The sequence below is a fragment of the Abrus precatorius genome, unplaced genomic scaffold (genome assembly GCF_003935025.1).
Source record: "Abrus precatorius isolate BTA unplaced genomic scaffold, Abrus_2018 Scaffold153, whole genome shotgun sequence".
In the NCBI taxonomy this organism is placed as follows: domain Eukaryota; kingdom Viridiplantae; phylum Streptophyta; class Magnoliopsida; order Fabales; family Fabaceae; genus Abrus; species Abrus precatorius.
Window position 1 is genome coordinate 1,472,118 of NW_020874351.1, and position 26,875 is coordinate 1,498,992.

Here is a 26,875-nt window from a genome sequence, read left to right on the forward strand (position 1 = left end):
ATTGATTATCAACATAATAATTCTTTACTCTCATTAATCTTCACTCAACTCTTGCTTTTCTATTTGACAAAACCATTGCATGCATTCATTATAATGTATTCAGGTGTTAATTAGTTTTACAGGAGAAAACTATTGAGTGTCATGGATGAAGAATAAAAAGTAGAAAATATTTTTCAGTGAGTGAAATATTTAGTGTTATTACTACATTCTTATTGTGATTTTTAGTATTTTTATATTCATTAATTTCTTAATTAGTGCGCATGATTTTAAAGCAGTACCCTTAATTTTATAGACATTTAATACTTTATGTAAGAGGGTATTTCTCCTTTAATTATTTCGATAATATATAAGGATATTCGTAATTAAGTATCCACGTTGTCTCCATAGAGCACCTAGCGAGATGCATTTTGTTTCTTGATGTTGCAATTTATTAATTAAGGTCTCTCTGCAATTGCGCGAGCTATATACTATGAGTGATCGATTGTAAAAGTTAGTATGCAAAACTAATCTCCCCTTACTATAATTATAAAACGAGTGGTACATATATTGATACTGATTAATGATCGGAAGCGATGTAAAAGAAAAGGGTACAAAAAGCAAAAGAGATGTGCAAAGCCTGGTTGTGCCACTCGTGATGATCCAACATTTCCGGTGCCCTTCCAAGGATATGATGAATCGATTTTAAAATTTTGGTTTGAGTAGTCCAACTTGCCTTAATACAGATATATCTTAATATGCTTAATTAATTAAACTATATAGATAGTACTAAACCTGTACGTACCCCATATGTATGTCTAGTCATAATTAATATATCATTTGAGACGTTAATTAATTATAAAAAATCAAAGCTGCGGGTTTGTATATATTATATATGAAAGATGATCAGCAAATAATGAGGTTATAGGAATACAGTACATATGAAAATCAGTTAATGACTACATACGGGTATTAGTCTCATCTTACCAAGTTTCTTAGAGTGTATCATCCGTTTTCTTGCGAACCAAGTCATCAAAATTTGCTCAAAATGGTCTTCGTCGCAGGGAATTTCGAGAGCACCGCGGTGATGGTCGCACCCAAACTCCTCAGCCACGTTCTCCATCAAAAGCCTGAAGGCTGGCATACCCAAGAAGCTCACCGGAATCACAAACCTTCGAAGCTCCGGTCCCACATAAACGGCGAGGAATCCTTTGGGAACCGTGCTACGTGTGCCATTAGACGATTCTCCTCCCACCAATAATGGTTTGTGTATAGTTTTTGAGGGTTGCCAAACCTTTAGAGGGCTTGGGAGTCTTTTAATAATTGTTGATGTGGATATGGGGATATTATAACAAAGTTTCATTTTCAATCCACAAGCGACATGTAATCACTTAATATAATCTTTTTACTCACATTCATTCAGTATGTATTCAAACTTGAAAATAATTGACTATCAAAGCTGATTTTTACCATCGGAGAGAGGAGGAATAGTTCCTTTGCTAAAGGAACTTTTCCTCCTGATCTGCTCCAAACTTGAAAATTAAGAACTTATCAAACAATTTTATGAATGCACGTGTTTTGACACTATGCACTGCATATATAGTTTGTTATTGGTGGTGTGGTTGCATATGCTTTTGAGAGTAAAGGTGAACCATTAATTGCCTCTTCATTATCAGCCTATAATTCACAACTTGTCTGCCACACAATCAGCGACTGGTTCGCCATGGAGAGGAGATACTCTTGTGTAATGCTTGCATTTTTTAAACTTTAATTGAAATTGAAAATGATATTTATAGATTAATCAAAATGATATTTTTTAATTTTTTAAACTTTTTTTAAAAAAAATGCATAATAAGAAAATTTGGATTTAAAATTTTAAATTAAAGAAAGAAAAGGGATAGCTGAAATTGTATGTTAATCGAAAGAGAAATCTCTTACGGAAGTTATAATATTACGAAACATGGTTTAAATTGTCCCATTTTTCAATCAACAAAGGCTAACTTACAAAATGGAAATTTTTACATCACTAAAAAGTTAAAAAGAAAAAAACTTGTTTAACAAAACTCATGGTAACTCACTCATGGTATCAGGTTGTCTTACATATGCTCCAAATAATTTTTTATAAGATTTGAATAATTCTTTCATTTATAATTAACCTTATATGCTAAATATGTAGTCTTGAGAATAAAATGTGTACCTGAAATAAGATATTGTACCTATTTAACTAAAAATATGATTAAAATACTTGTTGCGAAGCTTGAATATCCTTTATCCTTAAATTGATGTTAATGAAAGTTCCTTGATCTCCTTGTACGTTTTTCCGTACAAACCTTAGACATGACGTGTTATTGTGCTTGGACCTGTATTGCTAAGATGATATTCTAGTCAAATGGTCTTTTGAAAAAAAAATTGTTGATTAAATTCTACTTTTCATTGAAGGTTCGTTTCAGTGAGACATTCGAACAAGTGCATATAATATATTAGGAAAGCTCACAAATGGTTGACGTAAGAATCGCAAAGAAAAATGTTTGTACACGATGCGGTGTCTTCCCAACTTCTACGTAGACAACTTTCATATAGTAACAACAGTATCTATGATATTATATCTTCCATCAATTGAGCCAACCCTTGTTGGCTTAATTCTGCGCCATATAGAATCTCACTCGTCTTTTTTATTGTTTAAGAAATGTTGTCATTCCAACGAAATAACCAAAGCATGACTCAAGCGTTATGAAGTTCAACAAACACACATTTGTCGCAATCATTTGTCTCTCTTAGGACAGAAGATGCATGGAAATGGCGCAAGAAAATCGACGGACGTGGATGTAACCCTGTATCAATGGTTCTAGAAACTGCAGGGATACCGCAATTAAGGTTAGGGTTATTTTTCAAAGAATCAAGGAGCACAGACAGAAGGGGTAACAAGGTCAACAAGACGGACTAATTGCATAAAAAAGAGTTAACATTAAAGTTTGAAATATATTCTATATGCTTAGTATTTTGTGTATTTCCCTAATGGTCGTTACTTCTTTAAAACAACAGAGTCAGAGAATATAATTGGACTTCTTTATTTTATTTTTGTCAATTGCAATATGAGTAGAGGTCTTTCATGTAACCTAGTTAATGTCTTTATTATATTTTTGTCACACAACACACCTTAAAATTAATGTTGATATTAATTTCTATCTTGAATAACGGTCCACAAGTGCTTTAGCTTTATCAGGTGCAAAAAACCTAGCCTGCACAAAACGGTTAGACTTTACAACAACATTCTAAATATTTACAGGAATATGAAAATCAATTATGCATGTATGCACAAGAAGAAAATGTTGATCTAGGACTCTGAAATTGCTGTTTTAACATTCTTTTACCTACTCAGTTCAATTTATAAACTTACTTGAATGAACATCCTTTCTGCATCACCAATATTTTTGTTTTCTTTTAGGATGATTCCCTGCATATTTACAAGGCAATGTTATTGGAGGGCATTGCTTCTTTCTCCGCATGTCTTTTTGGACCAAAAAAACATAATTGATTATAAGCATCTAATATCAAATAACATTGGTAAAAAATGGTAGAGAATGAGAACGATTTAAGACACATAACACAAGTCATTTTGTGGTGAGTTCTAAAATAAGAATGTATTAAGACTCATAACATGAGATCAATTCTATGTTTATGAACATACGTTGTCCTTACGGGGAAACTAGCATTTCTTACAATTTATGGTCTTGCCAAAACAAAGGAATCTATTTGCAAAAAAGAAAATTATAGCAGAGTTCAACAAATAATAACTCGTTCAACTGCATATATTTTCTATATCACTAATTATTTATTATGAAAAGAGATGAGCATTTAGTAAATAAATGAAAAGAAATTAGAGACCTTAGCTAAGTATCCACGGAAATCTGCAGGGTGAGTAGATATGAGCTGATCATAAACAGCTACAGCATCACTAACATGGCCCCAATCTGAGTAGGCTTTCCCTAGGAGTAATTCAACCTGATAATTGCAGGAATATAAGAAAAAAAAAACATAAAAGAATATAAAATGCTTTCTACGTGAGGAAAAAACAAGGAAAATTAAACATGTGGTATGCACATGAAGAAAGCTACATCTTAGAAAATCCTGCAATCAAAACAAAAGATTAAAATGTAGCCAACTAAACTTCTCATTGCCATAGTCCACCTACCGTTAAAAGAAAAGTTATTATTATTAGGGTTATTAAACATGAGGTATGTATCACTTAACGTATGAGGCATTTGAAAAGGTAGGAATTTACTTGGACTGGATCCAGCTGCTGTGAATTTGTTGGGTTGCTATCAGATTTTTCTGGTATGTTTTCTGAACTTAGACGCTCCCGACAGGCCAAAAGTAATTGAACAGCCTGTTGAAGAAAGAATGGAAAAATAAAATGGTAATTCCACATCCACTAGAATCACAAGGTGTCCAAAAGAAAACCACCAAATTTCTATACTACGTAATATTTGGTTTAAGAAAATGTTTTGTTCTTTTAATTGCAAAAATTTCACCTTATTTTCATCTTGCTTTCTTTTTTCAAAGATTTGTATAAAAAATTATGAAAAACAACATCTATGTATAAATCTTTGAAAAGAAACAAACTAATTGCATTTTGTTAAAATTAGTGAAAAGCAAATGAGTGGAAAAAAAGAACAATTCCACAATGAAAGTTATTTTAAACTTTTGAACCAATGGTCATATCATGAAATTTGAACTTTATACACAAAGTCTAAGGTAAGCTAAGCAACTAGTTATATATTGTTTTTTTCCTACCTAGGGAGAAGCATATAAAAAGAATTCTTGTATATTCTTTCATAACATGATCAATGTTTATTGACAAATAAGGACTAAGGACTTAACTTTCCAATGTATTAACCAAATCAATGTCTCTGTGCAATTAAATCATTGATCAAAAGAATCAGCCTATGTTTTCATCCAATACTCTAGAAAGTTTCAAGAGTAAAATTAGTTACCCTCAGTGGGCAGAAAGTAACCATCCTTAACACATTATGAAAGAGGTACTTATTTGTACTTTGTACAAAGAACAAGTACAAATGTAACCATCATCAAGCAAAACAATAGATTTAAGTAGTGCAACACATTCATCCTAAGAGTCCACTATCATGACCACACACCTCATCAGGCTTTTTGGCTGCAAGTAATGAATTGGTAAGACCGCGCAGAACTTCAAATTTGATATCTTTTAACACCTGTCATGGATAAACCAAATTTTTATAAATAACACCTGCTATGTTTGATTGCTAAGAATTTCTAGCCGTAGCCTCTTCTGCCCTAAAATTTCAAATTCTACACATTTATCAGTGCAACTAATAGATGGCACAACAAATATATTACAATCGTTTAAAAATTAGATATAAAAACACTAAGCTCATATTATGGGAGGTAAGTAACAGAAAATAACTCACCAAAATAGGGAAAAAAAGTCCGATAAATAAATCATATCATAATTTATCATAAGTCCTAACCTATATTATCAATTCCCTTAATGAACTAAATCTTTGGTATCCTTACTAGATGTAAGTTATATGAATATAGTTTTGATAATGGTTTATGACATCCACCCATGAAAAGAGTTTGAAAATGTTGAAAAGACTGACCTGTGCTGAGCTTTTGTATGCAGCAATACTCCCTTCATAATCTTTGAGTTCATACTTAACTTCTCCAAGCAAACGAAAAACATCAGCATCATTTGGTTTTTCCTTGGAATAACACCAGCAAAAAAGTCAATGATTATTCAAAGATCAAACAGCATGATTTATGCAATATACACTTGAAAGAGGATTTTTGTGTCCATATATGTGTGTGTGTTTGTTTTCCCCATGGTGGAGATACTTTCCAACACATAATTAGAAAGTTCCAAAGGATATCCAGTGGTCAAAAGAATACCTTTGTCAAATCATCAAGTAGAGAAGCAGCTCTTGCATATTCCCCTAGTTCTGCCAAAGTTACTGCAGCTCCCTGAAAATCCTTTAAAATGTATCTAGAAACACAGAAACCAGAGGAACAGAACTAGCATTCAAAACTTACTTCAAGAGCAGTTGGATCTCTTGGGGAATTAATTAATGTTGCTTCAAATTCCTTAAGCCTACTCTGCCATATATCACAAAGAACATATATTATATATGGTTCTGTAGTTCTGCCAGAATGCATAGTGATGAAATTTAAAGGATTGTATAAGATGCGAAAGGGGAAAGGAGAAAGAGAAGGAAAACAGGAAAAGGATTTCATTAATTACATGATGAATAACTGTTATTCTAATACTAAAACTATGGTTATGAAAAGACAATTGTAATGCTACCCTTTAATTGCATTACAAGCAAGTGCAAACTTAACCAAAGAATCCAAGAAGAATTTCTTGACCATATAATAATAAAATCATATTTCTCTCCTATGTATTGTGAGAAAATATATAGAATTGAACAAGTTTAGGCATCCAGTCATGGGCATATTGAACAGTATAGCAGTGTCATTTGTTAGAAATATATCAATTTTAGGAATCCAAACATATTTATCATTTCTTGTTTAATCTGTTTTACTTAGGAAAGAATTTTGACATTGATTAACAGCATTCCTTTTTTCATACCTCCAACCCTATTTTAAACAGGGACCAATAACCTGTACAGATTCATGTATGGAATGCAGCATTCATTTCTTTTAGCTTGATTGCTTAATCAGAACTGTCCATAATCTTCAAAAACAGGTTATAAAATTTCTTTGCCATGTGCATGTATGTGCAGGTGCTATCGTGTTTACAGCAGAAGCTGTTCAATGGTTACAAGATCTGAAACAAAAACCAATTAGCCATTTAACAGAATCTCTATCCATAGTATACTATAAGCATTAAGCATATTAAAATTCCCTGTAGATTATTGTCACAAAATCTCTTTTCCTACAAATTACTTCTTTATATTTTGAAAGTGTGTCTTTCATGAGAAAAGCTTTATATGTGTATCTCTGATATGAAAATACAGCTCCTCCATCATATCCAAGCTATCTATATTTCTTATCTTGCTTGATGTCACTGTACATATGACTTATGTTTTAAACAAAATAAACAACCAACAAAGGACCAAATTGTTATCTACCAAACATCCCCATCTTTCCACCAGTCCATGAGAAGAAACAATTTTAATTCAGTGAAATTTTGCTTCATAAGGAAATGAAATAAGACAAAAACAACTAGGAAAAAGACTAGTGCCTGACTGATTGCCAGAATAAAAACAATAATTGGGTTGAAATCATACCTGAAGAGTAGCTTTATCCTCCTCTGACAACTTACTATTGACCACAGCACTGTCATTGTTGGGACTAACACTGCAAGATATCCCCATTTTTTTGGGTGCAGAAGATATCATAATTTAAACCATACTGAAAACTAGGGCACAATTACATGGACATGATGAGGAAAGAGATTAATAACATTCATAATCAGCAGCAGCACAGAGCATTAGATTGACTTAGAAAGCAACTAACATACACAATGCAAAGGATACTGAACAATTAAGTGATGGCATCAAGCCTTTAGCTATACTTCAGGTATATTATCTAGTTTAAATGTGCATGCATGCATACCTTCCTGATGGAAGAAAATCTCCGAAAGCAAAAACCAGACCGAAGACTACAACGGCTACACCTACTCCAATCTGTATCATGCTGGTTACATCCATACAATTTTTATATAAATCAGGCATTTATGTGGTAGGAAAGAACAATGGTACCTTAGTACCTAAGCCAATTGTCTTATTGTCAGAAGAAGTTGGTGCATCATAGTCAATTGCTCCAAATTCTTTTTCCTCTTCTGCTTTCTTCTGCTCAAGTGCTGACCTAAGTAGTGTGCAAAAAGAACAATTTAATGATCTAGTTCCAAGTTCCCAATTTATAGCAATAATCTTTTTCAAACCCAAAGCCATAGGCTCCGAAAAGTATGAATAATCACATATCAATCATAAAGATAAGTTTAGATAGCAGTTCCAATACTGAGTATAGAATAGATAATGAAGTGGCACTGGTGGATAGCTCTTCGTGCGGTGAGGTGTACCTTCTAACTGCTAGTAGCCGTTCCTCAAAGTCAACATCCAAAGATTTGCGGTCAACTTGTGAACTTAAGCGGGGTGCCTCTGGCCATATCAAATCAAACCAAAATTGAATTGGAATTTAGAAACATGAATATGGATATGGGTTAGAAGACTGATGCAATTCCACTTACGAGAAGATAATGAGCGAGACTGTTTAGTTGTTGATTCCTTGCTGCACCAATACACGTAAACGAGAATGATATCATGGCATACGAAACAAGACAAAACAAAACAGAAAAGCATTTGTAGTTGTAATGAATCGACACATCACAGACCTTGGCGGCGACACAAAACCCTTGTCAGACTTATTGGTCTGAAATATAGAATAATAAAAAAGAAAATCAATTTCCACTGGTTCTAGTTCTAGTTCTAGTAGCAAATATCAAAGCAATATGAAACAGAAACAGTAACCTTAACCCTGTTTTCTCCAAAACCACGCTTTGGCTTTGAATCGGAGCAATTTATTCGAAACCAAAGCAAGCCGCTACTTCTTATTGACATGGCATTTATATTTGTCATCCACATAATGTGTTATCTTTAAGACCCTCACAATTCACCACGTTTATTTATCAGCTTCCCTCTGCTCACAGCAACAATAACAGTGATAAGGTTGCGAGACCCCCGACTAGGCTAGAGGATGGAAAAACATAACTTATAATGTCAAGGATTGTTTTTATGTTCTCTATCAATTATACATGGGGTAGGATATAGAAAGATTTTTCACTTTGTCACTTTTTTTTTTAATTTATAATTATTAATTACCCTGATTTATAGAATAAAAAATTATAGGACAATTTGTGGATACATTTTATCTATCATTTAAAATTTAAAGCTAAATGAAAATAAAAAAATAAAGATAATTATGAAACGATATTAATATTTTTTACTCACTAAATATAGTTATGTTTAAATATTTATTAATTTTTTATTATAAATTTACTGGCTTTAGAGTACGTGACAAACCAACGCTCATTTTAATTTACCAAAAATCTTCTAAAATAAATTATAAATAATTAATATAATTTATGTTTAACTAATTAGAAATTATTTTAGATAATGCCTAAAAATTAATCATTACTTAACTTAACGATTTTTAATTATACAGCAATTTAAGGTTAAATGACAATGAAAAAATTTTAAATGATAAATTCATTTTAATTAAATCTAATAATTTATAATTCTTAATAATATAATAATTCATGGTGAGTTTCTAATATAAAAATCTATTACATTATCAATGTATTCCAATTGAATGTATTTGTTTTTCTTACAATACGAGTGAATTTGATAATATAAACTTATAACTTATTTAAAAAATTTATAGTCAATAGACCAGTAAAATTATTTGATGAATACAAAATAAAAAAAACTGGTTACTTTTAATAATTAGTTTAGAAAAAATTATTCCAAATAACATTTATTTTAATAAAGATTAGCTGCTTGTATTTTTTGTTTATCTTATCTATATCCTGACCTTTTAAATAATTTATGTTGATAAAAAAACTCACCCTGCACACCCCCCGTGTTCACTCTCTCCTTCATTTCTCGTTAAAATAACCAAATCCAACACGGAAATGATGGAACGCTATCTCGAATGATGGATGGGCTAACTTATGAGCACACATGTTCCGCAATGTAATGCCCTACACATCAAATAATTAATACCGTATATAATACTACTTTGTATAATTATCACCATCTCTCACTTATTTAATTTAGCCGCATTAGATTCGGAGGTACGGTCTAAGGGACTAGCGCGTGGAGGAACACGTGGACATAATCTATTCCAGCCAAAAATATGGGGGAGGCTTTTCTAATCACTATTTTTTCAATATTTTCAGTGTCAACTAATATCTCTTATTCTGATCAAGGACAAGAAAATTCATTGTGACTATAAATCAGGCTCGTCGATGAACATCATAGAGATTCATACAACCTATCCCTATATTTCCAAAATTATCAAAATCAAATTGGGTAAGTATGCTGTTTTGAGGCCGCAATAGAGATATGAACAACTCTCACAGGAAGACTGGAGCCATTACCAATGTAATCGTTGCGAGCATCTTTATAAGTACATGTAATGAAGGCCCAGCTGTGTCTTTGAATGGGTCGCCCACTCTGCGAAATGAATAAAAATTTCAAACTAGTAAAAAGAATGGACCAACAGAACGTAGATGCAATCATTATAACCCATCAAAGAAAATTCAAGAAAAGGCAAACATTATAACCAAATTATGGGAATGAAGACTTGTTAAAATGATATAGTAGTAGTGTCACATATCTTCCCTTCGTTTCCAAAATTAAACTACACAATGTGCCGCTTTACATCAACAAATAGCCAATTATAGAAGTCAAATTTCATGCTCAATGACAATTTTAGGAACAGTATTCATGGTATCTCTCACGATGTTTATGAATAGGGTTAAGCTAGGTTAGGGTGGATGAGGAATATTTAAAGTGGGCAGGATGACTTAGCAACCACGAAGTCAAGATAGTGCAAGCATTGGGAGCAATGGTATTCAGGAGCTTGTCGGAATGACAGCACCAGTGACAACTAGTTAACAGGTGGCTTGACATGGTTGCAAGTAAAGGAACAACAGCATACGCAATAAGCCTGGCCTGGTGCAAGAGAATAATTGAGTGAAGGTGAAGATGTCCATAGGAGGCGATGTTAATGAAAGGGGAAGCATAACGAAGGTTATTAGACTGCTCTGACAAGGTACATCGGCAAACTGAAAAATGCAACGCTACAAGCCTAAAAGTATATTATAATAAACACTAGCCATAGTCAAGAGCTCAATAGTGAAAAATTATTGGATGAAACTCTAAAGCAACTGAAAACCACATTCCAGAGAGGAAACAAAAACCTATTTAAGGGACACACAGAACCACACATTATCACTACAATAATGGCCGTTTGAGATGCTAATGGCATTGTACAACAAAGGTAGCATAAAAATAACTTACGTATCTCCTGTCACTGCTGCTTTGTGAGCATCGCTTCCCTTGCCTCCAAGAGCTCCAGTCTCAATGTACTTCTTTGCATTGTCCCAGGCACCACCAGCAGTGTTCAGAAAAAGTGCCATAAGAATACCAGACACTGTTGCAAACATCAGCATAGCAGCCACAACTTTTGCCCCGAGTAAAGGATGCCCTGTATAGTAGCCCAAAATTCGGAAGAGAAAACCTGCAAGTGACAGAAAAATATGGCAAACTCTGCATGGCATAAAAAATATTTCATAATATATGAATATAAGAAAAACAGATTACCAATCAGATCATACAAAATAGAGAAGAAAAAAATGAACAGACAGCTGATTCCCAGGCATTTTTCTAAAAAGTTTGCCCAATAATTCTTAGCAAAGACTGAATTCAAGAGACAGTTCAAGGAATAATTATGTATTACCAACATACTAATGGAACAATTTAAGGGTTAAGGGAAGACAGAAAGGGTTCAAAATTGCAAAATCAAAATATTCAAATAGAAAGGCTTATATATGAGAGATATCAGAATCCCCCAAAACTAGTTTATGGGACTAAAGAATTTCGTAGTAATACAGCGTCTCCCATCTAGGCGGGGTGTGCAAAACATACGTATGAGTGATAGGAATACATGATGATGTTTTAGACTTTGCCAGTGGAAACTTAACAAGATATCTTTTATTTGCTCCTCAAGTGATTTACAAATATTCATTTGCTTGCCATATGATCTAGCCTATCAAGAAATTATATTGGTCACATATGATGACATGATTATGGCACAAAAAAAATTGCATAACTGTTGCTATCCTCCTCAGTTTCTAATGGTAAAATGTATGTGCAAACATGCGCAATTAAAACACAGCAATTAACCCACCAACTACAATAGGTGAAATGATGGCCAAAGCACCGGGTTTTATCATCTCTCTTAGTGATGCAGATGCTACAATAGCAACACAACGACCATAATCTGGTTTCTCCTTGTAATCCTGTAGGAAAGCATAAACATGAATTAAAAAAATGAGAAAAGTTGGAAACCTAAACTGACATACACTATTACTTTACAAACCTAAACTCACCATTATACCCGGCCGCTCAATGAATTGCCTTCTTACTTCGTTAACAACCTCTTGTGCAGTTCGGCCAACAGCAGAACAGGCCCAAGCACTAAAGACAAATATAAGCATGGACCCGAGCAACCCACCAATAAAGACTTCCGGAATTGCAATATCAACCTGCAAACCAATCATAAGTTGCAATTTAGAAGATCAGTGAAATCTGATTAGATACAAGAATAGTAATAAAATAATTAAGGGTGGTGGCTTAAATATGTTTAGTCCCTAAAAAATGCAAACATTTTTATTTTATTCTTTACATATTTTGAGCTTTCAAACCACTCCTTATTAAGCTATTTCTTCCCAATGTAATCAATCTGTTAAATCTCTGCCACGCTTTAACATTTTCTTCCTGCATAGACACTAATTAGCCACACTAGACACAGATTCAGTAAAAGTTGGAATACATGTAAAGTTGCAACAAAACTTTCTCCTTGGATCTGTTTAAGTAGTTTTAAGCTCAAAAATTTAGAAGGATGGAACGGACATTTGGACAGAATTGGACTAAGGGGATATATGATAAAGTCACTGCAGTGTGATGAGGCAGAAAAGTAGAGGTGAAAGGCACCAGTGCAGAACACAGGGATTGGACAATTACTTGCAGAACACAAGCATTTCAGCATGTGATGCAGTCGTTTCTTGGAACCCCACAGATATTTCCAACTGGAGAAGTTGATCTCAACATATCTATCCAATGAATTTGGTACCATATTTTCATACGGCATTCTCAAGCCTTTCTCAGCTTTACAATTCCACTAGTTCAAGAAAGAATGAAGCAAGGAAAAGCAAAGATCCAACTTTTTATGTTCTTCTCTAAAATATCAATGCCAAAAGAGTCAATTTGTTATTGTATGGTGTGGGTATGGAGAAATAACTTTGTGATCAGTTCTAAATGCTTGAAACAGAGGTGATCTTGTCTTCAGTATCAAAAGGTGGATCCCATGTTTTATATCTCCCTTTATTTCTCTGTCGCATAATATGATCAACCCAAGATACTTAACCTGTGACTTGTGGTATGGTCTCTAATTTTCACCTCCTAAGATAGATTCCATACCCCCCTCCTCCCCACCCCCTAAAAAAAGAGTATGTATTATTTAGAGACTTGAACAAATTTTAAGCCTAATTAGGTGGGAGCTAGTTCTACACACCTGTTTAAAAGGTTCATGAGAAAATGTAGAAACTTCATCCATATAAGCACTAAACAAAAGGAAAGATGCAAGGGCGGCAGAACCAATGGCAAATCCTTTGGTGGTAGCTTTGGTTGTGTTTCCCACAGCATCAAGGACATCAGTGATCTCTCGGACACTTTCAGGCTGAAAAAAGGTTAATTATCAGTATGCATAACACAAGAAATTTAGAAAGAACACTATGGACACAATTATTCTGGCCAGAACTACCTGCTGACTCATCTCTACAATTCCTCCAGCATTATCAGCAATTGGGCCAAACATATCCATGGTAAGAATATAGGCAGCAGTGCTAAGCATTCCCATTGTAGCCACAGCAGTGCCAAACAGCCCACCAGTTGGGTTTCCTGTCTCATCTACTAGTCCAGAGGTGTGGCCCAGCCAGAAAGCTGAGATGATGGACACACTGATGACAAGGACAGGAAGAGCAGTAGATTCCAGACCCAAACTGACTCCAGCAATTATATTAGTCCCATGTCCTGTAGAACTAGAAAGGGCTAATGTGCGCACAGGTTCATGCTTGTAGTCGGTATAATACTTGGCAATCCAGACAAAAATGTAAGCAGTGATGATACCAATCAACCCACACAAAGCAAAATTGAACCATGCTGAAGGTGCTTGCTCAGTGTAAAGTAACCACCGGGTTGACTGCAAAGTAATTCAATTCAAATTTCAAACATTAAGCAGAAAAGATGGTGTAACAAAAATTTAAAAAGGTAGGTATGTTGTTGAATTCTGAAACTGGAAACTACATATTTCAATGACAACAAATTATAGCAAATAGCACAATGAACGCTTGACCAGTCCAGACATCTTAGAAAAGTCAAATTAAAATATCACAAATGAAGAATAACTATTACCAAGCCAAATGCCAGAACAGCTAATACTATCGTCACAGAATATCCTTTCTGAAGAATTGTCATTGGATCCTCCACAGGAGCCATCACTCCAGATTCACGTGTACCTCTAACAGAAAATATTCCAACCGATGAAACTACCAGATCAAATGAGTGAACAACAAGAGGAAACAAGATGAAGCCAGATGGATCTGAATCAAATGAGAAAATACCAAATTAGATGAGCATGGACATACAACTTTGATAGTCAAAAGTAAGCAAGAGAAAAGATGGGGAATCTAGGTACTTGCCTTCAATTTTACAGCGTTGTGCCATTGTTCCACCAAGTATCATGGCACTGATTATTTCAGCTGCGATACTTTCAAAAAGATCTGCACCTCGAGCAGCACAATCTCCGACGTTGTCTCCAACCTTAAAATCAAATCAAAATCATGATAACAATGGAAGTACAAGACCAGAAATAAAATACGAAGAGAAAAAAGCAAAAATGCAAATCTTTGAAACTATAAACATCAAAGAGTTCTTTTTATTGAGCTGATGTAATTTTGCAAGTATCAATCAATTTTACAAAAAATCCTGTATATTTTATATGAATCAATTAATAATGATTTTCATAAAATTTTCATCAAAATAATTTCATCATTCTCTTGCAGTCTTGGCTTGAACCTAAATATTAGGGTTCTTAAAATTTAAGAAATAAAAATATAGACATCTCTAATACTCATCACCGTGATAAATATGTTCTTCTCTTTTGTCAATATTTTAGCAACAAAATAAAAAACGATTATAAAAGAACTGAGAAATTCCACAAGTCTCTTACAAATAAAAACAAAAATATAAATAATGGGGTCTTAGGAGCTTAAAATCAGATGACATTATCAATTGCTTGAGTTAAAGAATTGACATATGGAGGGTAAAATATATTCTCTCTGTGTTTCCACCTTTAAATAGCACCATGAAAAACATTACTGCAATTTAAACATGAACAATAGAAAGTAGATATACTTTTCCAGTACTTATAAAGATAAAACCTTACATTAAAATTATTTCGACAAACTATCATGTAACGAGAGCACATTAAATAGTAATCTACTGAAAACCCAGATGAAATAATCATCAATTTTAATGTGTGGCCTCATCAAAACAAAGTAAACGAAAATAATAAAAACAATTACCAGATCAGCAATAACAGCAGGATTCCTAGGGTCATCTTCGGGTATTCCCTGTTCTACTTTTCCAACTAGGTCTGCTCCAACATCAGCTGCTTTTGTGTATATTCCACCACCCAACTGAGCAAATAGTGCAACAAAGGAGGCACCAAATCCATATCCAACTAGAAGAAGAGGCACTGAGGGAAAACAAGAATGTTAAAAAATCAAACACCAATGAGAGAAGGAGAGGGAAGTTGGTAAGAGAACAGCCACAAAAATAAAATCATGCCCTAGTTAAATAGACAATAATATAATTCAATAAGCGCAAACATATCATCTAAAATTTATTTCAGTTCAATTTATTTATTCCCTCTTCAGCTCAATATGATGCAAGTTGGATATAGAGCATAATTAATGGAAAAGAGGGACACAAATCTCTTTTGTTTATTGTACATTAAGGAATCTTTTATGGCCTCAATCAAAATCCTCACCCAAGTTAGCCACATTAGCTAGTTTACTTAAATACAATTATACACAATTAAAAATTCACCAACTTATGAACACTTGTCAAATTGAAACCTAGGTTGAAAAGATAATAATGAAACATAAATATCACCCACGTAAGTTCAATAATAACAATATTCAAATTACGAACATTAAATGAAAAAACACTTCATACATTCATGATAATAAGTTAGGGGGAGAAGTCTACACATACAATCAGTGACCTTCATCGAACCAGGAGAGTCCACTCCCAACCAAACATAAAATGTGGCATAAAGAACTGCTATACCAATCACAGCCATACCAACAACAATGATAGCAGATAAACCACCTGCACGGGTAGCTACCTGCACAAATTCCTTCCGATTAATATAGCAAATATTGAACTGTTCATAGTTTCCACAAAAGCTGATAGGAGTTAATAATGGTTTAACCTGCAATGCCTCTCTTGCAGACCGCCTTGCTGCACTAGAGACTCTAACATTGGCACGAACTGATACCCACATCCCTACATATCCAGCAATACCTGAACAAAGAGAACCTAAAAGGAAAGCAGCTACAGTGATGTATGCAGAAGTTGACCTGAAAGAGGATACATATGACAGATAAGAACCAGTAAAAGGTACCGAAAAAATATTCATGGCATATATAATTTATGATGTCACCTTCCCAGGCCAGAAGATTCCTGTTGAGGAGTAGTGCTGCGGAACAAATATATGCAAAGAATGACAATAGCAAGGAACATTGCCATCTTGGATATACTCCCATACTGAGTCCTAAAAAATCCTTCAGCTCCATCTCGTATAGCATCTGATATCTAGAATGCAATATGATAAGCTCAGGACAAGAAAACAAGGGAGTTCACGGTAATGAGATCCATTTATCAAGGAGTTATCTCAAAAGATTATAAATCTGCAATAACTTTAACACTCAAATTTGTTCTCATGTTAAACCAGGGATGGATCCAAGGGGGGGGCAAGGGTGTGTCCCCTGCCCTCCCAAAATAATTTTTAATATATATATATAAGACTAGTACAATTAATGAATCATATTTATGTATATCATAGTTGAATTAAACCAAATGACTCCACAAACCAGGGTCTGTGCATGAAAGCACATTAAAAAGTTCCAAATGCTTGCTAAAATCATATTCCTAGTAATTTTCACACTTCAGGATATACAAACAAGAAAATTTCACCCGGTTAATTAATCAAGTCTATGGGCCTATTTGTTTCTTGGTTTGTAAATCCCCCCCCCCTCCCACACCACCACCAAAAAACAAGTGGCCACAATTAATTTATTAATGGTTTCTCCTAAATATCAACAGTGGCTACACCCATGGCCATTATAACCAGACTATCTTCCATTTGATCTAGTTTACTCACTATAGCCTCTATTGGAATTCTTTTCTCATGACCAATCTACCTTAGGCAATTTTTCATCATTACTACTCTATAGGTGCTGCTTTAGTTCATGCCCACTAATCCAGATCAATCAAACGTGCAAAAGCTAAAGGGTAATTCCAAAACTGCAATTACCAATAACCAAAGAGAAGTGCTATTTCACACCAAAAATGTTTTCATGAGAGGCTGTGAATGACGTGGCAATTTTATTTTAGCTCATCCTCTTTCACCCGCAAAGAGAAATAGTTACCCCATGTCGTTCATAACACATTTCTGCTCTTTGTGATATTAAGCATTTCCTAAACCAAATTACTGAAACTAAGATCAAAATTCAATAAATTGGAAGAAGTTCCCCACCATGGTGGGTTAAATTCAGAATGTTTAGAGAACCTGCACAACAGTTTACAGATTGCAGCAATTGGAGGAAATAGATTTACCTGAACCATTTCAGGAGGGCCCTCATCTTTTGCAAGCACCCACTTTGTGAGATATATCGACACAAGGAAGCTGAGAATACAAACAGAGATGACAAACACAATGATGGGAGATGTACTTGCTCCCATGTAAAAGATAGCTCCAAAGACCAGGAGCAAAAGAATGAACAGCACTCGGACATTTATACCCATTAGAATACGAAATATCTGCAGAAATATGCAAGTCAACAATTTCAGGAGGCATGAGATGTCTAGATGAAAACTGTGCACCACTACTAGCAAAAAGTCTAGGGGAAATCCTCTAGTTACATAATCAAGGAGTAGAGTTTGGAAAAACAATAAGGAGCAACGAGACAGGCAGAATACAGAAATGAACATATAACTTTCACCACTTACCAGTGGTGTGTAAGCTTTACTGCGCATGTTGGGGAAAATTCTGGGCCTGTCCTGGTAAGGCCCCAAGGAACCGCTTTCCATGTCATCATCCATCATGATGGAATGGGTTGAATTCACCCTCCGCGCTACAGGATAAGGGTTGTACTCACCTACTTGGGGCAAGTCACCCCCTGAACCTGGTCGCTGAATCTTGAATTGCCTTTATCACACACCGAAGGATTCAAGTTTTTATTGAGGGAACAAAAAGCTGTATTGACAATCCAGGAATTCTTTGCATGCAAGGCCTTCTTTCTTATTCTTCCTCTCAGGTGTTCTCTATTACAGAGTAGTGCAGAGACTAGTCAACAAATTTAAAACACAAAAATTACACAGACACGAGCATGAACAGTGACAACAGCATGCACATTGAACAGCATATGAATGCAACTAAAACCTGTGTAAGATGCAGATCCCTATGCTTTTGGTTTGATTCGATTTAGTATTTGGATTTTAATAATTGGAATTAGCGGAATCGTGTAATAGAGTAATGGATCTGAGATCTAAGCGATTTAAGACAAAACGTGAATTGAAATGGAAATTGTAGTTGGAAGGAAGCAGATCTAATGCTTACGGTTCTTTCTGATGAAGAATCGCAATTCGCCTTTAGCTTCTTCCCATTGTTTTTCTCAGTCTACAGTCACAGCCAGAAAGCCCAAACTCTTTTCTCTTTTCCTTTATTTACTGTGTTTTTTTCTAACAGTGACAGAAAACAAGAGACTGCGTTTTTTTATTTTGCACCCAACCAGCTCCTATTTCATCCTTCATTCTTATATATATATATATATATATATATATATATATATAGTTAAATTCTCATCCAATTAACATATGGTACACTAAACCTGTCAAAGATATCCAATAACGTTACGACATGTCATCTTAACTACATTCTAATTGGCCAGTCACATCACGGCCCTATGCTATAACCACTGATTGTTAGTCTGTAAGTGTGTTTATAATATTTAATGTGATTTTATTAGATGTTGACTTAAGAATGGCTAATAGTTAATAATTTTTATTTAAAATATTATATAAAAGTGATGGTAATATTAGAATTTTTTAACCCGTCTAATATAAAAAATTATATATATTATTAAAAATTACAGTCAAACATTATTTAATGCATTGATAATATTAAATGCTATAATTTTTTATGAAAATTTATTTTATATGATTCTTTTTCTTGTAAAAGGTTGTTAGGTTAGAAAAATTCATAATATTAAATATATAATGTTTTATTTTTATTATTTAACTATTACTTTAAACATGTATTTATTTTAAATTTTATATAATTTTTTAGAGATATATATCATGTTTTTGTATTTTTTTAAAAAAAAAATAAGCATATATTTTAAGTCAAATTTTTAGGCATATTTGATTCTTAAAAATAAGTCATTTTTAAATTTTAATTGACTTTAATCCTCGTGCTGAGAGGTGGCAATATTATATGTTCATAAAAATGTTAAATTTATCACATACCTCAATTAGTAACTTGTATTCTTATTTTTATTTTGTTATTATTTAAATTTTAGAGAATTTTTTAAAATAATATTAAAATTCAATTGAACATTGACTTGGTTCATCTTTGATTTATGAATACTTTGATTTCAAATAGTGGTACTTTATCGTTGATTCTAAATGCAATATATTTTTGGCTCTCTTAAATTTATAGTATTAGCGTATTTTTTATTTCCTCATTCTCTAATCTTAAATGAAGTTTGATCACCTTATTATGTGTAATTTAATATGTCCCATTTATCATAAGACTCTGATTCTTACCTTTGAGTTTTATTTTATTTATTTATTTATTTTTGCATATTTATTAGTAACAAAATAAAAATTGAGGAAAGTATTAAAATATATGAAAAATATATATTTTTTATATCTTAAATTAACTAATAGTATTGTATGATATCTCTTAGAATTAGTTTATTTTTTCTTTTTGCAATATCCTTCTTCATTTCTTATATATTATGCATAATATCAAACATATCAAATCATTTGGTCTCCATTCTTTTCTTTTACCCTACTTGGAGGTTTAACCAAACATTTTCCTTTTGATTCCATATGAATCTTCATGCAATGTAGACATTTATCTGGTGATATGGAAAGCAGCTCTCATGTGATGCCGACATGAATCTCTATAAGGAGATTTGCTAGTTATCTGTAATTATGTGAATTTGCATCCACTTGTATTTTTGCATAAAAATTGAACTATATAATTTGCATATAATTAATGAAAGTAATTATGCGTCCATTCTAGCTGTACTGATTCCATAATTATATATTCTGCTGCTTAGCATCGAGAGTTGAAATGAATGAATTATTGCGGGACATGCATGCATGTTATTGTTGTATGGGGAAAGTTGAGATTGAAATATGTAGACCCAAACAACTAACATGTATGATATGGAGGTAATTGAAGACTAAAGAAAGAAGATCCATTCTGGCAGCACAGCATTTCGTCATTGAAACCGCTGTCTCTTGAAAATCTGAACATTCCCATGTCGATTGCTGGCTTTCCTCAATCTCCAAGGCCTTCCTTTCTTTCTTGCAAGGTGGTGAACACCATGTCCATGGCCTCTCCTTGAACACTCATTTCTTCTCTCTCTCAACGATTTTCTCTTTCTACCAACATGGCTGTTATTGTTACATGAACGATCACTTTCATCACTTGGGCTGTACCCAATTCCAAGCTCAACATCTCGGAATCGCCGCCTTCCACGATAAACCCTCTTGGTGCTTATTAGCTTGTGCCACAAGTAACAGGTGATATCTGCTAGAGCCAACCACCACGCTTCGCAAGTTACCCAACACATCTTGCAAAGGCTTCTTCCTATGCATTGGCAGATACCCAGTTTGAACAATAGGTAGAAGAACAACAAAGCTGAAACATGGGGACATATATGACGGAAAACGTTAACTTACTCAACAAATTCAATGACTTGGTAAGGATAGTAAACAAAGCAAGGTTACAACACATTTATTTCTGCCTATTAGTCATGCCTTAATTAGTTCTTCTTATAACCCAAGATAGAGGCAAATAAAATCACTCTAAGGATGCAAAATTTTTTAAAAAAATCTTACTTATGTAGCAGAGGGCCAAAATCATCAATAGTTTCCCTAGGTTGGAGATACACAAGTGTTCAATGAAACAAATAACGTCCCATGCTCCTGAACATATGTCCCTGCACAAATATCAATGACGAATGGAGAAATTCACACCCATATGTTAGATCATTTGTGCCAAGATGATAATAATTGAAGCAAATCGTTTCCTCCATTTCTTTTTACATGTCTATTTAGGAAGAAAAAAATGCACCTATATATTAATCTTTTTAGAAGTTCAAAATAACATGAATTATAAAAAAAAATTAATTGTAGTTTTATGTTAACCTACTTTTCAATTTCAAGTAACAAATGAGAGAAACCAATTGATAAGCGAGTTAAATAATTATAGAGAGATAAGTATAAGTATAAATTAGACTAAGAGTATAATAAAGAAATATAAAAATAATTTTAAGAAAAAATAAATGTATTAATTATATTTTTGAATTTATATGTAACTAATCTTGCAGATTCAAAGGGAGCATTTACGGTGTTGTCAACTATAATACAGAATATTTCCAACACAAACAGTTATTTGATCGCAAGGAGTACGAGTTCTTCATCTGAATCATCTCAACTCTATGCAATGATTTACGACAACATAAATAAGAAAATGAGTAGGAGCAGTTGTTGCATCTGAGCATAGAATGGAAGCAGTATTTCGTTTGAGTAGGATTAATCATCAGATTCGGATATTTCATGCTCCTTTTGTCAGTGCTATGTAGCAATACTACAATTGGTAAGTATGGCCTGGCATAATCCCAAATTTTATGGAATCAAAATTGCAAAAGCAGAACTTTCCAACTCATTAATAATCAAGTGATCATGGTAACACATTGGCAGAAGATCCATGTTAACAAATATTCTTTTAATAAAATATTGTTTGAAATCTGCTCTAAGAATTGATGTTGACAAAAACCTTAATAAAAATTATGATAATGGCTTAAATACAGCAGAACAACAATGCGAGTTTGGCAACACCTCAATTTAAGGGCAACAAGCCCCCGAACAATATGCATCCATTTAATGGGAAACATGTTCTCTTCTGTTTGGTACCATTGGATGTAAAAAAAAGCACCCTTTCTACTTTTATAAGTATCTTTTTGAGACAGTAGTCTAAGTGCGTTAATAAATAATTATTGAAGCAATAATAATGACGCAGAAACAGAAGGGGCAAAATGACGCAGTGTTCTTACTCGCATGATCCATTAAAAATACTCTTGAACGGAGCCGAAAAAGCATTTCCAATAACACTTCCAAACCCATTTGCTCCTTTACTTATTATAGATCCCATCGCAAATCTTACAAAAGCTTGTGGCAGCAGGTTCAAATCCCATGCAACATGCGCTAAAAATAGGAATTCGAAGAAACATTTGAATACGAACAAATCTTAATCCGTAAATCATAAATGCTCATTTAGAGAAACAAAACAAGAGTAGACAAATATGCAGTGAGCATGACCAGATTCTACTACATTCACACGCAAACTCAATTACTATAACTTGTGCCTCTTATTTTTAACGGCCACCGTTCATTCACTAACCGCAGAGCCTTGGCCCATATTAAAAGCCCAATCTGAGATGACCCACCTCAGCCAGGGCCGGCCCAGGGGCTTATGGCATATTTATTTTAAAATATTGATACATAAATTACTCAAATCTAACTTATTTATATTTTACACAAAAAAATACTACTTTATCTAAATGAGAATAAACAAATATATAATAAAAGTAAGAGTTGCGGTGCGGTAATTTGGTTTTATTTTCGATTTCAGTTATGAAAACTGAATCAAATTAATTTAAGCAATTTTCGCTTTTTTTAATTTAATATTTGGTTTGATTTATGAACATTTCTAGACCTTGCTGATTTGTAGTTTTAAAAGATAAAAAAGCGAATAACAAAGAGATTTTAAATTTAATTGATACTTCACGTGAAAAGTGTTTGAAATCAATTAAATTTAAAGTATTTATAACCTTTTAATTGTCAACAATTACCTGAATAATTAATAACCGCAGTTAAATATCGAAATTACTTTCCAAATTGTAATTCTAACAATTTCCGGATTATTGTGTCTCCATTTGTCTTATTATTATATTTTATACTGACTAACTTATCATTTTAGTCCACTGAATATACATTTAGTAATAATTTAATTTTCTAAAAATGATAATGCGTGTATAAAACAAAGATGCACAATTTCTAACGAGGAATGTAGAAATTGCGTGATTTACATTTTTATTTACAAAATTATGTGTGACTAACCAGTTGCCTCGTCTACGTTACGTACCCAACCTAGCGGGATGAAAATTAAAAAAGATAATAAGAGTATGAGGTGGTGGCAGAGCAAATAAATATGGTTTGATATATCCTATGAAATTTCAGTGGCGGAGGGAGTTACTCGTCGCTGGTCCCTGCAAAACAAATTTAACGTTAGTGCGTGTGTCCGTAGCAATATTGCTGCAGTGTCTGGTCCATTTTATATATTAATTTAACACACTAAAAGTAATACCTTGTTTTTCTTCTTCTGGCGTTGATGGAGTTGATGGGGTTCTGGAGCTTAAAGAATGTTCAGACCTTGGTTCGCTCATCACATCCTGCAAAATTATCTGAACGTGTTTGTTACACTTTCCAATCTAACAAACGCTGAGGTTGATGATTAACTTAATTAGTACCTGTTGAACGGAATCTTGACTGTGAGTGGGGGATGGTGCATTAATGGCATCTCCACCAAAAAAGGAGTGAGTCATATTTTCTTGTGCAAATTCTCTCAAAATGAGGAGCTCCGGCAACACAAGTTTGTCAAGGTCAGGGCGGTCTTTTCGTCTGAGTTCTGCACATTTGAGTGCCAAATTTGCAAGGCAAAGGGCTTCAACATGAGGCCAGTCAGGGACAGATGCGTCAAGGATTTCAGCAAATGTGCCCTTCTCAATAGATTCTCCAACCTGATGAGCCAGCCCCATTGGACGCTTACCAGTCAATAATTGAAGAAGTATGATCCCAAGAGAATAGACATCAGATTTGACGCCAAGTATTCCTGTTTGCTGATATTCAGGATCAATATAACAGAACGTTCCAGCTGCTGAAGTCATGCGGCATTGTGTCACATTTTCAGCCACAGCAGGGAGAAGTCTGGCCAATCCAACATCACTTATCTTACTAACGTAGTTGTGGTCTAGTAATATGTTTCCTGGTTTAAGATCACGGTGCACCAATGGTTCAGGCTTTGTCTGATGGAGGAAGAGTAAGCCCGTGGCTATTTCTGCTGCTATTCGAAACCTCAGCTGCCAACACATTGGACCGTTTTTCTTCTTTCCCAAGAGACAATCTTCTAAGCTTCCGCTGGCCATGTATTCATATATGAGTATGCCACGCTCGGGACAAGCTCCTAGAAGAAGCACCATGTTGGGATGGCGTATGCAGCCCAGAATGTTAACCTGGAGGAGGATTTCAGATAACATGTTTTTGTTTTAGATATTTATGCAGTGAAATACGAAATAGTGATTTAGAATTACTCATTTCCACTGTCACCTCTTGCTGAAACTGTGACTTCCCTTGAGCAGAATCTGGACGCAGAACCTTGACAGCCGCTGGAGTGTGATCCAGGTAACATTTATAGACAGGGCCATAGCCTCCTTCCCCTATTTTCCGGGATTCAGAGAAAAAGTCTGTTGCCTTTTCAATCTCCTCAATTGTGTATCTTCTGTATCTTTTATCAGTTTGGGTTAGACTATCCAATTGTTTCCTCATTTCCTCTGCCTCCTTAAGAGCTTTCAGTTCCACACTTTCTCTTCTATTTGATTCAACCCTTGCAATTTGCTTAGCTGCTTCAGCTGTTTCCCTCGCTGCTTTACTTCTCGCTTTCTCTTGCTCTGCAACTGCCTGTGCCGCTTCCTGGGCCAATCGTGCCTCGTCTAATTTCTTTTCTTCCTCCATTCTCCAGTTGCTCAGTTCCACTAGCTGTACCAAACAGAACAGTATTACCAGCAGAAATCACAATATTATGTGGATGCATTTGATTTTACCTTCTGTTGTGCTGTTAGCGCTTCTCTGCACGCAGTACTGTACATTTCCATTGTTTGCTTTAATTCGAGCTTCAACTTCCTCATATCAGATTCCACTTCATCCTGAATGTTTTAGCATAAGCTTGGGGAGGCATTAATGAAAAGTTAATAGTGAAGAAAAAGAATGAAGTGGTTACCATGTTGTGTACGGAACATGAAAAAGATGTTCGGGAGCTATCCATCGAAAAGGAATCATCTGGAGAAATGGGGTCAGTGAGCTTGAGTCCCAACCGGGATCCCAAGCTACGATCTGAACTGGTTGAAGTTCGTGAATTTCGAGCAGAGTCCATATAGTCGCAGAAAACAGAGGATGAACGGGCACTGCTGGTGCTTGGCCTCCCCGAGCTCACAAATGATATGTCTGTGTCAGATTCAGCGAAATCCATGCAAGATCTTCTACTGAAGCTTACTCTTCTGCCAAATTGTCACTTGCTCGTTAATTTGTGTGTGTCATATAAAAATGAAATAAAAATGATAAAACTTACTTCATTGATTGATTTGATTCACCCTGCCAGCTGGAAGCTTTGCTTGCTGCCCTGCTGTCTGCAGCCAGCATGCATAATTATCAATGTAACGATGGATCAAAACATAAGTATATAAATGATCGATTTAATTAAAAATGCAAGCAAAAGCATAGTTTAGGAAAAAGGAAAAAACAAACCCCTGAAGGTCATGCGTCTAGACATCACATCCCCAGATTTAATTGAATTATCATTATTTAGGGTTTGTATGTCGTTGAGCAGTGGGGAGGCATGTGGGGCTGGACGAGTGGCTTTCCGAACTGAAGACACTTTGCCCTTTGAAATGACATACACTGTGCAGAAATCTGGCACCCCCTTCAATATGCTGCTTGGGGTGCTTGACTTGAATCTGCATGCAGTTCAATTTCAACAAATTAAGATGCAATTGGACTAATCATTTTGGTGGTGGTTGGTGCATTATTACCTAATAAAGCCATGCCTGGACGCTGCACCCAGCACCAAGGTCTCAATTGCAGCACTGGAGACATATTCTGTTATTCCTTTGATCACATCGGTGTCTTCAAGTAGGACATCGAGGCAATGTATCTGATGAAAATAATAAGTGTAATCGACATAACATAACGGTGGAGGATTGAATGAAACATACATACATACATCTTTGCGTGAACAATAGCAATGGAAGGTACGGAACAAATCCTTGCAAATATTGGAAACTCGTTCTCCATGGGGAGATGCAGCCAGGCTTGTGCTGTTGCATACTATGGCATGGTTGCCACCTACTGCATAGATTTGTATGGTTTCAATTTTGAATGTTTGATTATGCAATATTCATATAACATAATTTAAGAGGGAGTTACCTGAAGTAGAATGCAAAACGTGGATTAGAACAAGAGTTTGGCCTCTGGAAAGAAGAGTATCCGCAGCCCATTTGAGAGCGTGGCGACTCCCTTTACTATCCTTGTCAATAGCAACTGCAATCAATCCATTTCCCCCCTTTCTGATTGTTGTTGCCTTCGTATTTGGAAACCACATTTACTTTGCTTTTCTCTCCCCTTGTCAACCTCAA

General features: G+C 34.5%; 4 protein-coding genes across 12 annotated transcripts; all 4 read right to left on the bottom strand.

Annotated features, from left to right (window-relative positions):
- Positions 1 to 2,436: 2,436 nt before the first annotated feature.
- On the bottom strand, positions 2,437 to 8,737 carry LOC113857162. 4 transcript variants are annotated; one of them, XM_027488933.1, is made up of 16 exons: positions 8,505 to 8,736; positions 8,369 to 8,406; positions 8,225 to 8,265; positions 8,057 to 8,135; positions 7,737 to 7,842; positions 7,591 to 7,661; positions 7,263 to 7,332; positions 6,046 to 6,108; positions 5,905 to 5,976; positions 5,616 to 5,717; positions 5,133 to 5,207; positions 4,259 to 4,363; positions 3,862 to 3,978; positions 3,374 to 3,430; positions 3,133 to 3,215; positions 2,437 to 2,828 (listed from the first exon to the last, which is right to left on the bottom strand). In XM_027488933.1, the coding sequence occupies exons 1-15, from the start codon at positions 8,616 to 8,618 to the stop codon at positions 3,159 to 3,161; spliced, it is 1,167 nt and encodes a 388-aa protein (XP_027344734.1). In that variant the 5' UTR covers positions 8,619 to 8,736; the 3' UTR covers positions 2,437 to 2,828; positions 3,133 to 3,158. The 4 variants fall into 4 exon arrangements, 2 of the variants coding, with proteins under 2 accessions (XP_027344734.1, XP_027344735.1); XR_003503184.1 differs by having other exon boundaries at positions 2,470 to 2,828; positions 3,133 to 3,210; positions 8,505 to 8,737; XM_027488934.1 differs by lacking the exon at positions 2,437 to 2,828 and having other exon boundaries at positions 2,856 to 3,210; positions 8,505 to 8,737.
- A 1,070-nt stretch (positions 8,738 to 9,807) lies between these two features.
- Positions 9,808 to 18,929, bottom strand: LOC113857281 (pyrophosphate-energized membrane proton pump 3). Of its 6 annotated transcripts, XM_027489094.1 has the most exons (16): positions 18,730 to 18,890; positions 18,120 to 18,434; positions 17,727 to 17,930; positions 16,552 to 16,703; positions 16,321 to 16,468; positions 16,101 to 16,233; positions 15,407 to 15,579; positions 14,522 to 14,642; positions 14,235 to 14,422; positions 13,585 to 14,022; positions 13,336 to 13,500; positions 12,152 to 12,307; positions 11,950 to 12,061; positions 11,061 to 11,280; positions 10,136 to 10,211; positions 9,808 to 10,035 (listed from the first exon to the last, which is right to left on the bottom strand). In XM_027489094.1, exons 2-16 carry the CDS (start codon positions 18,213 to 18,215, stop codon positions 10,030 to 10,032), a joined length of 2,388 nt encoding a protein of 795 aa, XP_027344895.1. In that variant the 5' UTR covers positions 18,216 to 18,434; positions 18,730 to 18,890; the 3' UTR covers positions 9,808 to 10,029. The 6 variants fall into 6 exon arrangements, with proteins under 6 accessions (XP_027344895.1, XP_027344891.1, XP_027344892.1 ...); XM_027489090.1 differs by having other exon boundaries at positions 9,808 to 10,211; positions 18,730 to 18,929; XM_027489091.1 differs by having other exon boundaries at positions 9,808 to 10,211; positions 18,120 to 18,456; positions 18,730 to 18,898.
- A 1,694-nt stretch (positions 18,930 to 20,623) lies between these two features.
- LOC113857242 lies at positions 20,624 to 22,560 on the bottom strand. Its single transcript, XM_027489040.1, has 2 exons — positions 22,485 to 22,560; positions 20,624 to 21,045 (listed from the first exon to the last, which is right to left on the bottom strand). Exons 1-2 carry the CDS (start codon positions 22,558 to 22,560, stop codon positions 20,624 to 20,626), a joined length of 498 nt encoding a protein of 165 aa, XP_027344841.1.
- Positions 22,561 to 23,643: 1,083 nt separating this feature from the next.
- Positions 23,644 to 26,841, bottom strand: LOC113857243 (U-box domain-containing protein 35-like). The gene is made up of 10 exons (XM_027489041.1): positions 26,667 to 26,841; positions 26,464 to 26,567; positions 26,273 to 26,394; positions 25,989 to 26,197; positions 25,813 to 25,870; positions 25,465 to 25,741; positions 25,289 to 25,390; positions 24,795 to 25,223; positions 23,948 to 24,700; positions 23,644 to 23,869 (listed from the first exon to the last, which is right to left on the bottom strand). The coding sequence occupies exons 1-10, from the start codon at positions 26,839 to 26,841 to the stop codon at positions 23,750 to 23,752; spliced, it is 2,349 nt and encodes a 782-aa protein (XP_027344842.1). The 3' UTR covers positions 23,644 to 23,749.
- Positions 26,842 to 26,875: the final 34 nt, after the last annotated feature.